This window comes from Lolium perenne, chromosome 4, assembly GCF_019359855.2.
Source record: "Lolium perenne isolate Kyuss_39 chromosome 4, Kyuss_2.0, whole genome shotgun sequence".
Lineage (NCBI taxonomy): Eukaryota > Viridiplantae > Streptophyta > Magnoliopsida > Poales > Poaceae > Lolium > Lolium perenne.
The window spans coordinates 126,018,800-126,032,494 of record NC_067247.2 but is presented as its reverse complement, the minus strand read 5'-3'; the positions used below and the strand labels follow the sequence as shown (position 1 = coordinate 126,032,494).

At 46.4% G+C, this 13,695-nt stretch overlaps 1 protein-coding gene across 1 annotated transcript; it reads right to left on the bottom strand.

Moving 5' to 3' along the window:
• Positions 1-3,664: 3,664 nt before the first annotated feature.
• LOC127293847 (uncharacterized) lies at positions 3,665-5,683 on the bottom strand. The gene is made up of 2 exons (XM_051323535.2): positions 5,234-5,683; positions 3,665-4,352 (listed from the first exon to the last, which is right to left on the bottom strand). Exons 1-2 carry the CDS (start codon positions 5,415-5,417, stop codon positions 3,838-3,840), a joined length of 699 nt encoding a protein of 232 aa, XP_051179495.1. The 5' UTR covers positions 5,418-5,683; the 3' UTR covers positions 3,665-3,837.
• Positions 5,684-13,695: the final 8,012 nt, after the last annotated feature.

Here is a 13,695-nt window from a genome sequence, read left to right as displayed (position 1 = left end):
TCCCCAGGTTGTGCAGATTCAGCTCACTAAGAAGCTGAAGACGGTGATCTAGAAGATGTGCAAGATGATGCACATAGTGGTGTAGTGATGAAGATGCTCCCCAGCATCAAGATTATGAAAAAGTTGAAGAAAATGATCACCAACACCAGCTAGTCCACAAAAGATCCGCCCATACGGTCCAACAGAGGTCGTGTTACTTTCACTAGGTATGCATCAGATTAATATGTGGTGTTATTGTCTGATGGTTCAGAACCTGAGTGTTTTTCAGAGGCAGTGAAAAATGAGACAATAAAAAGATGAATAAGGCTACGAAAGTAGGTATGGATTCCTTGGATACGAATCATACTTATGAGCTAGTGAAATTTCCTAAGGGCAAGAAAGCTATGAAGGACAAGTGGGTCTATAGAACCAAGCAAGAATAGCAGACATCACATCCAAGGTACAAGGCCATGCTAGTTGTGATAGGATTCAACCAGAAAAAGGGTATTTACTTTGATGAAATATTTTCTCCGACCATGAAGATGATATCTATCAGAATGATCAATTTCTTGGTCAACTTGGAGTTTGAGCAAATGAATGTGAACACAAATTTTCAACATGGGGAGTTGGAGGAATACATGGAGCAGCCTGAGGGGCTTCTTGTTAAAGGCAAAGAAGACTATGTGTGCAAGCTGAACAAAAGTCTCTACGACTTGAACCAAGCAGCAAGACAATGGTACATGAAGTTTGAATATGTTATGGGGGACCAAGGCTGCAAGAGATACCTCAGACCATTGTGTTTTTATGCGGATGTTCCCAGGTGATAATTTTATCATGTTGTTGCTCTATGTTAATGATATCTTAATTGTTCGCAAGAATGTCTCAAGAATTGCTTGATTAAAGAAAGATTTGAGAAAAATAATTCTATGAAAGATTTGGGTCCAGCAAAGTGTATTCTCGACACGAGAATTGAGAGAGACAGAATACTTGTCTCAAGAGAAATATATTGAGAAAGTACTTCGCAAGTTCAAGATGAACAAGGCAAGGGAAGTAATTCGTTAATTAGTAGCTCACTTTAAGTTGAGAAAGTACTTAGCAAGTTCAAGATGCTCCACTGATAAGATGGAAAAGGAAATGCAAAATGTTTCGTACGCTTCCGTGTTTGTGAGTTTGATGTATGCTATGGTGTGCACAAGGCCAGACATTACTCAAGCAGTTAGTTCCGTGAGCAGATTTGTGTCCAATCCAAGAAGACCACATTAGGAAGCAATGAAGTGGATTTGGAGATATCTTTGGGGCACTACAAATATGAAGATTTGTTTTTATTCTAAGGAGACAGGGTTGATTGCTTATTCAGATTCAGAGTTGGTTGTAGATGTTGATGGCAGAAAGTCTACTTCGAGTTATTTGGTTACCCATTCAGGTGGGAGGAGTCTAGCAGGTTGCAAAAGTGTGTGACATTGAACACAACTGAACCCAGTTCATCACAGTAACAGAGGTGAGCAAGGGAACTATTGTGGCTGAAACGATTGGCTTCTGAGCATGGGTTTAAGCAAGACAATTATGTGATGTTCTGTGAGAATTAGAGTACCATCCACCTAAGCGAAAAATGTGAGTTTGCATTCGAGGTCGAAGCATATTGAGGTTCCTATCATTAGATTCGAGACGTGTGGAATTCCAAGCAAATGCAGATTGAGAAGATGCACCCATATGACAATGGGGCTGATATGTTGACCAAGGTGCTGAAAAGAAGAAAGACCAAGGCACGTTGTCGGCTCGCCGGCATGGCTGCTGGTAGGCAGTGAGACCCAACATGATGTCAGGAGGAGGAGTTTTTTGGGCCATGTCCCTCCACATGGAGGTGTTTTATCAGCCCAACATCAGCTCAGAAAGTCTAACACGTATCAACCGTTGATTAAAACTCGCATCCAACGGGTGTGCTGCCTCCTTAAGAGGTAGATAAGGAGAAGAGCCTAGCCACCCTTGGTTCCTGTGTGTGAGAGAGAAAGAGAGAGAGCAAGAAGCAAGCCAGAATGTGGTTGCTGTGACAGGGTGAGAGGACACACTAGAACACCACAACAAAGTGAGAAGAGAGGAGGAAGAAGTAGAGGTGAATTTTATCCAGATTCTAATATATTACCTCGTTGTCTTCAAGCAGGTGTTTGGAGGCTCAAATGTTCTTGGATCGGATCCAAACTTGGTGAACTTGTTCCTTACTTTGAGTACCCCGATCAGATTTGGGTTCGTAAAGAATCCATTTGAGATATGTTAAGTTAGTTCGGACTGTTGCAGTTTTATCATAGAGCAGTTTTGGGAGACGAACAGTTTGGACAGGTAAACGGTGTTCGACTGAGATTTTTTTTGTTCATTATGTTGAGAACTCATATGTCGGCTTGTTTACCGTATTTTGTGCTAATTGGATATGCTGTTTAAGAGCAATTTGTTGATTACCGAAGAGAAAAAAAAAACTAGGATATGCAGTTTAAGGAGAAGAGCAGTTTGCTGATTAAGGGCAGGCAATCATTTTTGTTGTTATTGTTGTTGTTGTCGGTGGGCAACAAGGAGAAGTGTGTTGTAATCTCTAGATATTTTAGAGAAGACTTTGCATCCAGGTTGCTCATAGTGAAGATTGCGTGGACCGGTTGGTCCACGCCCGTGGTTTTTCCCTCCTCGCGGCAAGGAGATTTTCCACGTAAATCCTTGTGTCACTTGTGCATGTTTGTTTTTCCGCTGCACATCTAGTAGTTGAAGCTATCCTCGAAGTTTACTATTTCACACAGGCATAGTGGAGCCGTGAGGTTGTCTGTCATCCTCTCCGTGTGTCGTGATCGTGCCCTAACACCATTAACACCTAAAAACGCTTTGTACGACTTAAATTGAACCAAATCGGGGATAAATTGTCTAGTAATAGGAAGGAAACAACCACCAAACTAGATGTACCTCCAAGTCACTAAGGACGCGCCAACCAATCATGCATCACTGATTAGCAGTGTAAATGGGTAGTATCAGATCATAGTTTGGTTGTACGTAGATTGTTTACAATATTGTTTTGAGTTTCGGAGCGCTGAATAATAACTGAATGTGGATAGATCTGGCCGTGGATTAGAATAGAAGCGAGGTATACTTGGTACATAAACTTAAATAATCAGATAAACGATTTTTATCTATGGATTTATACTTCCAGCAAAACTTCATAGGGTATAACCCTCCAACCTTGCAGAAATCACTGAGTCCAAACATAGAGACACAATTAAGACTAAACCCGAAGAATTCACAAGATAATATGAACATAGTTTTGTGTAGCTGGGCCACCAGTCCATTAGTTATAGAATTCAGTGGCAGGCATGAACTGGACATTTCACTAACTATTAGTTGGGCCAAATTACAATTGAATTATTAGTTGAGAATCAGATAATCCCATGCAATTGGAAACATCTCAATATTTTTTACTAGTTTTCGGATAATCCTCATGCTATCTATTTGTTATTCCACGTCTTATACCGTGTCGGGCGGCATTTCAGAATTGGGAATCATCTTTAAAACCTGATATGGATTTTTAGGTGCGAAAATTACAGTGTCAGTTCAAAACCCTATCTGCACTTCACGACCTGTAGGTGTGAGCACAACACCAAATAGGTGTTATATGTGTCACTACGGATCACTCCATTTTTGTTGATCCAACAGATAGTCAACAACTTGTGAACATTGACCGATCATTGCAAAACCAAGCTACACGTCCGTCCCAAAAAGCTTCATCATTAATAAACTGACACCGATGCAACTAGTTAATCCCCACCCCAGACGAACCTGAACCCTGCGCTGACTCGATCTGAACAATTACAGTTTACAATCAGTGTCTCAGCTGAAGAGGTTCAGCAGCGCCGGGGCCCCGGCCTCAGCGTCGCCGCTGGCTTCCTGCTCGCAGCACGTCGTGGTTGAGTACTCGTCCGACGCGCCTCCGCCGCCGCACCGCCTCTCGCCGCCTAGGGGCGACACGGGAGTCAGGCAGAGGTCCAGCTCGCACGACTGCAGCATCGGCGGCATGAGGTTTATCGGCTGCTGCTGTGCCACGCCCACGCCGCAGTTGTTCTTGCTCCGCTTCCTGGAGGGCGCGGACGAGGAGTTCTCCGGCGACGAGTGGAGCGAGGAGGAGCTGCCGGTGTTGGTGCCGACGTTACCGTAGAGTCCCGCCATGTCGCGGTCGGTGAAGGCGGTGGGCACGGCGGAGAGCGCACGCAGCGACTCGCCGCGTAGCACGGCGTCCGCGGCCGCCTGGCAGAGGTCCCAGTTGCTGGTCCACATGAGCCCGATGGCGCCGCTCACCGGGTTGATCGTCCGGCCGCACGCCTCGTACAGAAGCGACCGGAACAAGGCTGCAAATTCCATTAGAAACACGACACGTTAATCACTCAGTTCTATTTGTATTAACCTTTGAAACTAATAATTTAATTTGATTAATTTTAATCATGTTTAGAAGTTTCAACACAAATGCCTAAATGACACTTACTTACGCGAGTAAGTAGGAATGCATGGGCTATAATGGATGGAGATGGACTATTCAGCAACGAAGAAGGGGCAAAAAGATATTAATTGACCTCTCGACAAAGGTCGGGAGGCAATCGTCATGATTAATTAGCATATCTCTTACACTACATAACTTTAGTTAATTAAACGAAAGTGTGTGTTTGGCAAAGTGCAATTTGGCGTGGCCAGAAGATTCTCCTGTCCCATGGGTACGTCGGAAGGCCGCATACCGTCCAAAAGAATGATTAAAATAATCCCTAATGATATTTTATGTTCTTAACACTGTCGGCATAGATAGGTTTTGTCTAGCTAGCTAAGCGGCTAGTCAGCCAGTGTAATCCGGTAAGGTAACATTGTTCAGCTAGACAAAACCAAGGTGAGTGCTTAGTGTAGTTTTTAACTTTTCTTACAGGTGGCCTCACGCTAGCTTAATTACTGATCGGATAACCACAAAGTGTGTACAGCTAGCTAGGTTAGCTAGCACAGCTGCACAGGTAAGGTAAGATAAGATGTGTACTAAACTAGTCGTTACTGTGATGAACAACGACGGCCGGCCGGCGCCCCTCGGATAGCCTGAAGAGGTGCCTTCACATTCTTGACAGCCTATCTGCCGGCCGCTCCAAGTATCCGGATGGAGGGATCGCATGCTTAAACAAAAGCTAGCTAGCAAGGTGGCGTAGGTAGCGTATTATGCAGGTTTAATTATTGTATGTCTGTAAGGACAACGAACCTTGGCGGTGGTGCAGCGGGACGGCGGCGAGGGAGGCGACGAGGCCGGCGCGGCCGAAGAACTTGGCGACGAAGACGGTGGCGTTGGCCTGCGGCTGCGCACCGTCGATCCACTCGATGCTTGGCCGCAGCACGCAGGCGTCGCTGCAACCCTTGCGCAGCACGCGGCAACCGTTGCAGCTCATCCTCTTCCGATCAACTCAGTCCAACCCCTCAAATCGATCGGTGGATCCTATATGTATATATAGGTCGACGTTCGCCGGCGCGTGCGTGCGCGGGTGGTCGGAGCTGAGCTGAGCCTGCCGTGTGGGTCGAGCTGGTGGCTGAACTTTGCTGGACGTCGTCGGGCGATGTGCGGCAGAGATCGAGGTAGAGTAGCTAGCGGAGGAGAGCGGAGGCGGCCGGGGAGCTTATATATAGAGGTGGAGTAGACGAGGGGGTGAGCTAGTGCAAATATTATGTGCCGGCAAGTGGCTGGGGTCCAAGAAGAGAAATATTTGGTAGGTATTGGCCATTGGGGTTCCAATGACATTGGGCGGTTGGCGACTCCGGGTTGCCGCGATAGCCATGGTCCGCATTAGTCTTGCTTCTCCAGGATCTTCTACGCCCCATTCTCTTGTACCCTAGTTGAAATTCAAAAATGTTGAAGTATAAATGCATTGCCTAATCTCTTCCATCAGATCGGTCTTTTAGTTGCATTGGTTAGAGCATGCAGTTCTACATGGTATCAGCCGCAAGTTCCTGACCTAGCCCGCCGCACAGCTTTCGCGCCGCGCCGCCCCCGGGGAGGTCTCTCCATGGCCTACTCCGGGGGCAGCGCACCCCGTATGAGGGTTCGTCCGCCGATCCGTTGATCCACTGCCCTCGAGTCTTTTTTTTCCAATCCGTAGATTGGTTTTCTTTTTGCTCCGCCGGTCGCTCGACCGGCGTTTTCTTTTTTGGTTTACCGATCATAGATCGGATTGAGTCGCCCACCGCCGCCGTCACCGCGCGCCTCTACTCCGACAACGGCGTCGATCTATACCGGCCATCTTCATCAACCGCGCGGCACGGCCGCACGCGTCACACACGGGACGCCTACGTGCGACGCAGCAGGCTGTCTCGCCCGCGCTGTCTCCATCGCCGGTCCGTCTTCGTCGTCATCGCCCGGGACATCACCGACAACGTCGCCAACGACTCCAATCTGCGGCACGTCGTCCACGCCATGGCACGTACAGCGCCGCCGTCGGTCTGATCAACCGACCGCGCGCACGTCTCCGCCAAGCACGTCCCCGAGCACGCGCCTACCACCGATCGAGCTACGGGCTGCCGCTGCGTCGCCCCTTCGGGCCGCAGCGCCGCCGCCTTTGGTGCATGCTACCGGCCTCCGACGCGCCTTCCAAGGCGTGTACGTTGATGGTGGCCTCCCGCCGCTGCATCGACTCGCGCCCTGCAGCTACGCCGGCCCCTCGGGCCGAGACGTCGCCGCACGCAGTCTACTTCGCCGTCCCCGCGCACCGACGTTCCAGGCTACTACCGCGCCGCCCCATCGGCGCAGGTCGCCACCGTCAGCGCAAGGTCTACGTCAAGCCGCCGGGTTCTTCCTCGCCAACTTCGAGTACCGCCGCCGCACCACCACAGGTAACCTGCATGACCACTTCTGGTCGTTGCAGGCCTCGCCGACCACCTCTACAGTCTAGGCATCCAGCATGGTCACTCCTGGTCACCGCTGGTTTCGCCGCCTTCTATGTCTCCGTCCACCACGACCTCGCGGTTCATGATGGTCCCTTCCCTCGCACGCCCGGTATTGGCAACACCGACGCGTGCCTTCTTCCCCGACGCGTCCCCGAGCCTGGCAAGCTCGGGCCAGCGCCTCGTCTTCATCGGCTTCGACAACGTCTTCATCGGCATCGACTCTTCTACGACTGCCTCGACCGCGTCGCCGACTTCGTCTTTGTGTACTCGGTTCTGGCAAAACCGGAGTATGCCTTCGTCCCCGACGTGCGGCTAGTTCTGGCAAAACTAGGGCAGCACCTCGTCCTCGACGGCTCAGACTGCATCGACTTCGGCATCGACCATCTCCACGACTGCCTCGACGCGTCTCCGTCACTCTCCTCGCGCACTACGCGCTTGCGGCTTCATGTGCGGCTACCTCGACACCGGCTCCCGACCACGACATCGACCACGACATCTCCTCGCGCGGCTACCCCGACCAAGGTTGCAACACCCACGCTCTCGGCTCCCTCGACATCGGCACAAGGGCTACCACCTCGCCTGCGCCTCACCAGCTTCCTCTACAGTCCAAGCATCCGCGACGCGACATCGTCCACGACACTCCTGCTACGACTGCGGGGGGGGGGGGGGGGGGGGTGTCAGCCTTCTGGGGTCCACTTCGGTTTATCTCCAGTCTGACCGTCCACGTCGTTCATGTTGTTCACGACGCTCCCGCTACGACTGCGGGGAGTGTTAGAGATATATTCCGTGTACGTATAAACGGATAGTCTAGGATAGAGATAGGACTCTCGTGTCTTGCCTTGCACTCCAAGATGATCCCTGTACGCCTATATATACTCGCCCATGAGGCTCAATAATACATCCAACATATTACGCCAATCTCTCTCCCTCTCTATCGTTCTACATGGTATCAGAGCCAAGAGGTCTTGAGTTCAAGACCCGGTTGGCGCAATATAAAATAAAAATATTGCAGCCCACTTTCGGTCCACGTTTAGGCCTGAGGGAGCCACACGTGAGGGGGAGTGTTGAAATATAAATGCATTGCCTAATCTCTTCCATCAGATCGGTCTTTTGGTTGCATTGGTTAGAGCATGCAGTTCTACAAAGAACAAACTGTACACTATACTTAACACTATTTGTTAACGGTGTAAGGTCTATTTCGGGATTATTTCCTAGGGTTATAATTGGGTCACGTGAACTTTTATGTAGTACTAGCAACCGCTCTGGCATTGTATATTTCATGACCAAACACTCTTATTATAGCTTATGTTTTAAAAACCATATCTCTAAAGTTACCACCACAACCTTATAGGAAAAAAAGGGGGCTCTGGGCATGGATAAATGCAAGCAAAAAACCGATTGAGTGGTACTCTGCGGTGACCCAGCATACCACTGCATGTTGTAGTATACAAGTCGTTGATATGATCTTTGTGAAGGGGCTTCCTCACAAATTGCCATATCCCTCAGAGTGGTACAACAGAAACATTGCAGGTCATAACACTCCATACTTTATTACAAACATTGTCTTAACAAGTTGGTATTCTCACAGGTCCTATGAGAACACCCTAAGATACTACTAAAGTACAATTACAACTCATACTAAAGATGAAAGAGCTCAACAACTTATTTAGGTAAGTTCTACGTTGCTCGGCTCTATGATATTAGGGTATGTCACTACTCCTCCACCTCCGTGTCATCTGGTCCGTAGACTATCCCATAGTCTACGCCTTCCACTCCGCCGGTAAGATCAGGTTCTTCGTAGACCAGCTCGTAGCTTCCTTCTGGTGCTCCATCGTTGATAGCCTCCACTTCCGGATCACAGTCTAGCAAGGGTGTCGAAAGAAAGTGAGTACAGAGGTACTCAGCAAGTTCTAAAAGAATAAAAGGTGTTTGATGCACTAGCTACGACCATTGATCAGGAAATCGCAGGTCAATGCATGTTTTGAAAACATTTCTTCAAAAGGTTGCTTTTATTATGAAAACTATGCCCGTCAGTCTTCACGAGTTGACCAGTAACTTCGTGGAGTTCCTTTCTGCCCGCGTTCGCGATCCCTTCCGGAACAAGGAGTGACAGCCACAATTTGATACACTCTGCAGAGGTGCGTTACTTTTCCCACAAGAGATCTCACCCTTTTTGCCATCGCGAGAGACTTGCCCCCGTTCACACTTCCTTTGGTGTGAGGCCAGGTATAAAGATCCAAGCCCACACCGCCTTCTCCGCGACTGCAAACCCACCCTTTTGTCCGACCGTACACCTCCAGTAGACTTCCCCCGATAATACGGCTTTACTCATGGTGTACTCCGGACAATCCCTCATAGATCGTGGAGCTTATCATCACTAATGGATGGGGATTTAAAAGGATTTCCCAACCTATTGCGGCAGTGCCTCCAGCACCCCACCAGCTCTCCGATCCGTTGGCGTGCGAAGGGAAAAGATACAGCTGGCTTTTCCCGAGCCATTATAGATCTCATGGTCAACGCGGTTTGTACGGCGCTAGAATCAACTGACGGCATTGGTAATTAATCCTAGGGTGATATAACCCATTACAATGGAACCTCCACCATATCAACACATACCATGATTCCATTGCCATCCACATAGTCATATTCATAGTTGGAAAATAACATTTCATTTGCGATGCAGGAATGATAAGTATATAGCTTTGCATTAAAGTAGTAGAAAATAATCAAGTTGACATGAGCAAGGGTGAACTTGCACGTGGACCTGCGAGATAGTGCGGTTCAATGCGATTGATGGAACCTGGACCTCGGGTTACGCCAGAAGCATCATTGTCCGGTAAGGACAATGTTATAAAAATCCAAATAATGCAATCATGGATGTATTATTTTATGGTGTATCCCTTTACCCCATTGAGTTATTACAATTTAGGGTTGTATTTAAGAGTTATGTCTTTGACGGTAATTTACAATTGATTTAAAAGTATTAATCATTGTAATTCACACAAAGTACAACAATTCAAAGTAAAATGATTTTACTTGATAATTACCTTAGTTATTCCAAAATAATTTGAAATTATAGAGTTACCTCTATAGTTTTTGGAATAAAAAGAAATATAGTAGTTTTCTGGGAAAAATTCCCTTGTTCAAAAGAAATGACTTGGAATAATAGAATCTCATTTTGAAATGTTGGAAAATAAGTATTTGAACTTATTTGAGATTTTTTCCTTGAATTTTAAATACAAGGAAATAATAATTTAAAATTCCAAGTTATTATTTAAATTCTGAAAATTCATAATTTTGAATTTGTTCCATAAATTCCATTTCATATTTTATTCTGGTTAAGATTTATTTTTCATTTATAAATCCAATTTTTATTGGATTTTTAGAGTTGTTTATGATTTATAAAAAATTTGGTAAAGTTTTGGTCTTTTATTAAATGTAAAATGACCAAAATACCCCCTGGACCCCTATTGGGCCCAGCCCAATTAAACTAACCTAGGGACGGCCCAAATAGGCTGGCCCCCTTTTGGTTTCGGTGGCGCCGAAGCGGCCCACCTCACTCACTCTCACTCGGCCCTCTCCTCACTCGACCTAACCCTAGCCTCTGGCGATCCCGTGGCGATGGCGTCGCCGCCATGGCCGCCGCCCTGCTCCGGCCATCGCCGGCCTCCTCCGCCGTAGCCATCTATAGCTCCTGAACCGCCGCGAGCAGATCTATCGATCTGTCCGCGCCGTTTTTCCCCTCTCGTCCTCTCCTGGCGAATCGCCTCGATCTGGATCCACTGGAGAATCGCCTCGACGAACTCCGGCGAGATCTCGTCCTTGCCGACGACGTGCGCGCCTCCGAGATCGACCTGGCGCGGGTGCTGCTCGCAGCGCCTGTGCCGTCGTCTCCATGCTGTGCTGCTGTGGTGGTGTTCGTCGGCGTAACGCCGGCGACTTCCACGGCTTTGCGGCTGCTATGGCCGCGCGAACCTTTGCCTCGCCATGCCATAGCTTCTGCTCGAGCGCGGGTAAGGTCCTATGCTCCTCCTCCTTCTCTTACGTGCGCCTCCCCTTATTCTTGTGCTTCTTCCTCCTCATGCTATGTCACTCTCTGGTGATCTTGTGATCATCTAGAGTCATGCTCTTCTTGCGCAATCTTCTTGTGCTTCGGTTTCTGCAAGCTAATGGTCGATTACCGATTCTTGATCTTGGCACATGTCGATTTGCTTCTTGTTCATGCTATGCTTGTTTCTCTGCTACTTCTAGCTTGCTCTACACTTGCCCTGCTCTCTTGTGCTTGCTTTGGCTTGATATACCCTGCTGTTCATGCTTATGGGCTTGCTATGCTTCTTGGTTTATCATACTTGCTTGCCTAGGTGTACTGTGTTGCATCTGTGACACTTGTGTGTGTGCGAGAGGTGCTGTGATATGATTTAGTACTAATTCTGCAAGCCAATGATCCTTTGGATCATTTCTTGCTTGTTGGCTAATCTCTCTGTGTAGCTTGGCTTGCTATGATTGATCAACTTGATCAATTGACGGTCAGTGATGGCTTACTGGCTAATACTGTGGTTAAATGATTCACTTATCTGGTGATCTTTGATGCTCAAGCATCCCTGTCTTGTTGCTTACTTGTACTGTTGCTTATTTCTAGCTATCTAGACTTGCTCTAGTGGCTATGAATTAAGTTGTATTGCTTAACAGTATGCTGTTGTCATGCTTAGCATGGATCTGTGATAAATTCATGCTTAGATTACTTAATTATGATGAACGGCTTATGCAGTGATGATTTAAATGTCTTGCTTGTATATGAGTTTGCTTTGTTCATGATTCTTTTACAAGCAATTAAACTACTGAATCCATTTTACGGATAGTGATGTGATCTATTTGGCTTGCTCTTATTTGGTGCTAAGTGTGATGTGACCTCGGTAGCCTTGCTCTTGGTGGTTGCTCACCTAGTTGGTTGGATCTTGTTGGCTATTCAACTTTGCTTGCATATTAGGGGATCATAGTAAGTATGAATGCCAATATGCTTGCTGTGAAGAAATCTAGGGTTTTCGATGGTTGCTTGCTTAGGATCTTCTGTGTAGTCTTAGCTGCTAATCTATGCTATCTACTGGTGCTATCTGTGCATGTGATCTTGCTAGTGTGCATCTGTGCATGCTTTCTAGCTTCTGTGCACATGATTTGTATCTGGATGGTTTCTGTCTTAGTAGCTTTTGGTAGCGGTAATCCTTGGTGAAAACCAAGTGATGATCTACCCATGTGAGCATCTGCTCATCCCATGCTTATGCATATGATGGATTAGATCCATTGGATCTCTTCCAGGAACTAGGTATACCTTGTTCCAGCTCCTAGAAAGTAATGCTTTGTTGATGCAGACTTGGGTTTGTTCACAGCCCTTCACCTCCAGAGCTTGGATGATCTTCTAGGTCACCATGATCTCTGGTGGCTTGAGGAGTTGTGTGTGTTGGTTCTGTTCTTGCTCAAGAACAGATGAACTATGCTTGTTTTTGCTTCACCCTTACCTGGTGATCTTATCTGATCGGTCAGTCCTTTGGTTCTAGGGTTTGTGCTCCTTTTATATGATCCCTACTTCTCTCTCTGCATTGACACACAAGCCTGGCATGCTTGGTGACTATGCTTTTGCATGGCCTTCTTTGTTTGCTTGACACACTTGAGCTGTGTGCTCTCATATGCTGAAACTTGAGCCCTGGTGTGTGCTCAGGTTTGGTCTGCTGCTGCCCTTATTTTGTGCTGTCCCTGGTTTTGGACAAACTGAATATTGTGCCATTTGCTAACTCTAACATTTTGAATAGTTTGATTCTTTGTTTTGCAGGTTTATGAAGTTGGACATGGCCAGAAGATATTCCCCAAGTCATATAGTCTAGGTTTTAGGTTAGGAATAAAATTGTAATCTTCATTTTCATTTCTATTTCTTATTTATCAATTCTTGTATCAAGAATATTGTAAAGACTTTGTAATCTGTGTTGATATCAATAAAGCCCAAGGTTTTTGTTTATGAGCTTTTGATTATGTGACATTTATATTCTGAAATAAACATTGTATTTATGATTTACTTTGAAATTCAAAGTTGTCTGAATTCTGAATTCCATTTATATTGTTCAATGTTTATTGTTTAATGTATTAACACTTGTCAAATGAAATCAATTCCCCAAATCAACAAGATACAAAAGAGATCATGTCGAAATTTCCCTAACTCACATTGCCTAAACCTAAGTGCAAAATGAGAGAGAACCTCGATCCCTCTTAGGTTTAGTTGCAATAAGGCGCGAAAATTTCCCCCGTTTTGCGATGAAATGCACATCCCATTTCTAAATCTACCCTTCGTTGTTCCTATGTTCTGGGTTATTACATACTCCCTCTGTTCGGGGTTATAAGGCCACTCCCTCTGTTCGGGGTTAGACTGCTCATAGTGGGAGTAACTTAGCTAGTAACATCACACAACCCAAGGCATTTTGGTGACATGGCATGGCAATGAATGAAGAAAGAGAGTGAGATGGTAACTAGCTATGTTACCATAACATCACACTTCTCAAGACAAGATGAGTCTACAATCTAATAAATATAGCATGCATGATACCACATATAAGTAACTATCCACTATGGAGGTAGTAACATAGAGTAGTAACATGGCATGTTACTACTCTATGTTACTCCCCACTATGACTAGTCTTATAAGGCCTGAGTGTCAATTTGATAAGATCAAGAAAATTCATAACTCACCTCATTAATTATTGCATGCATAAATAGTTTTATACACATGAGAGAAGAGAGAGAAAA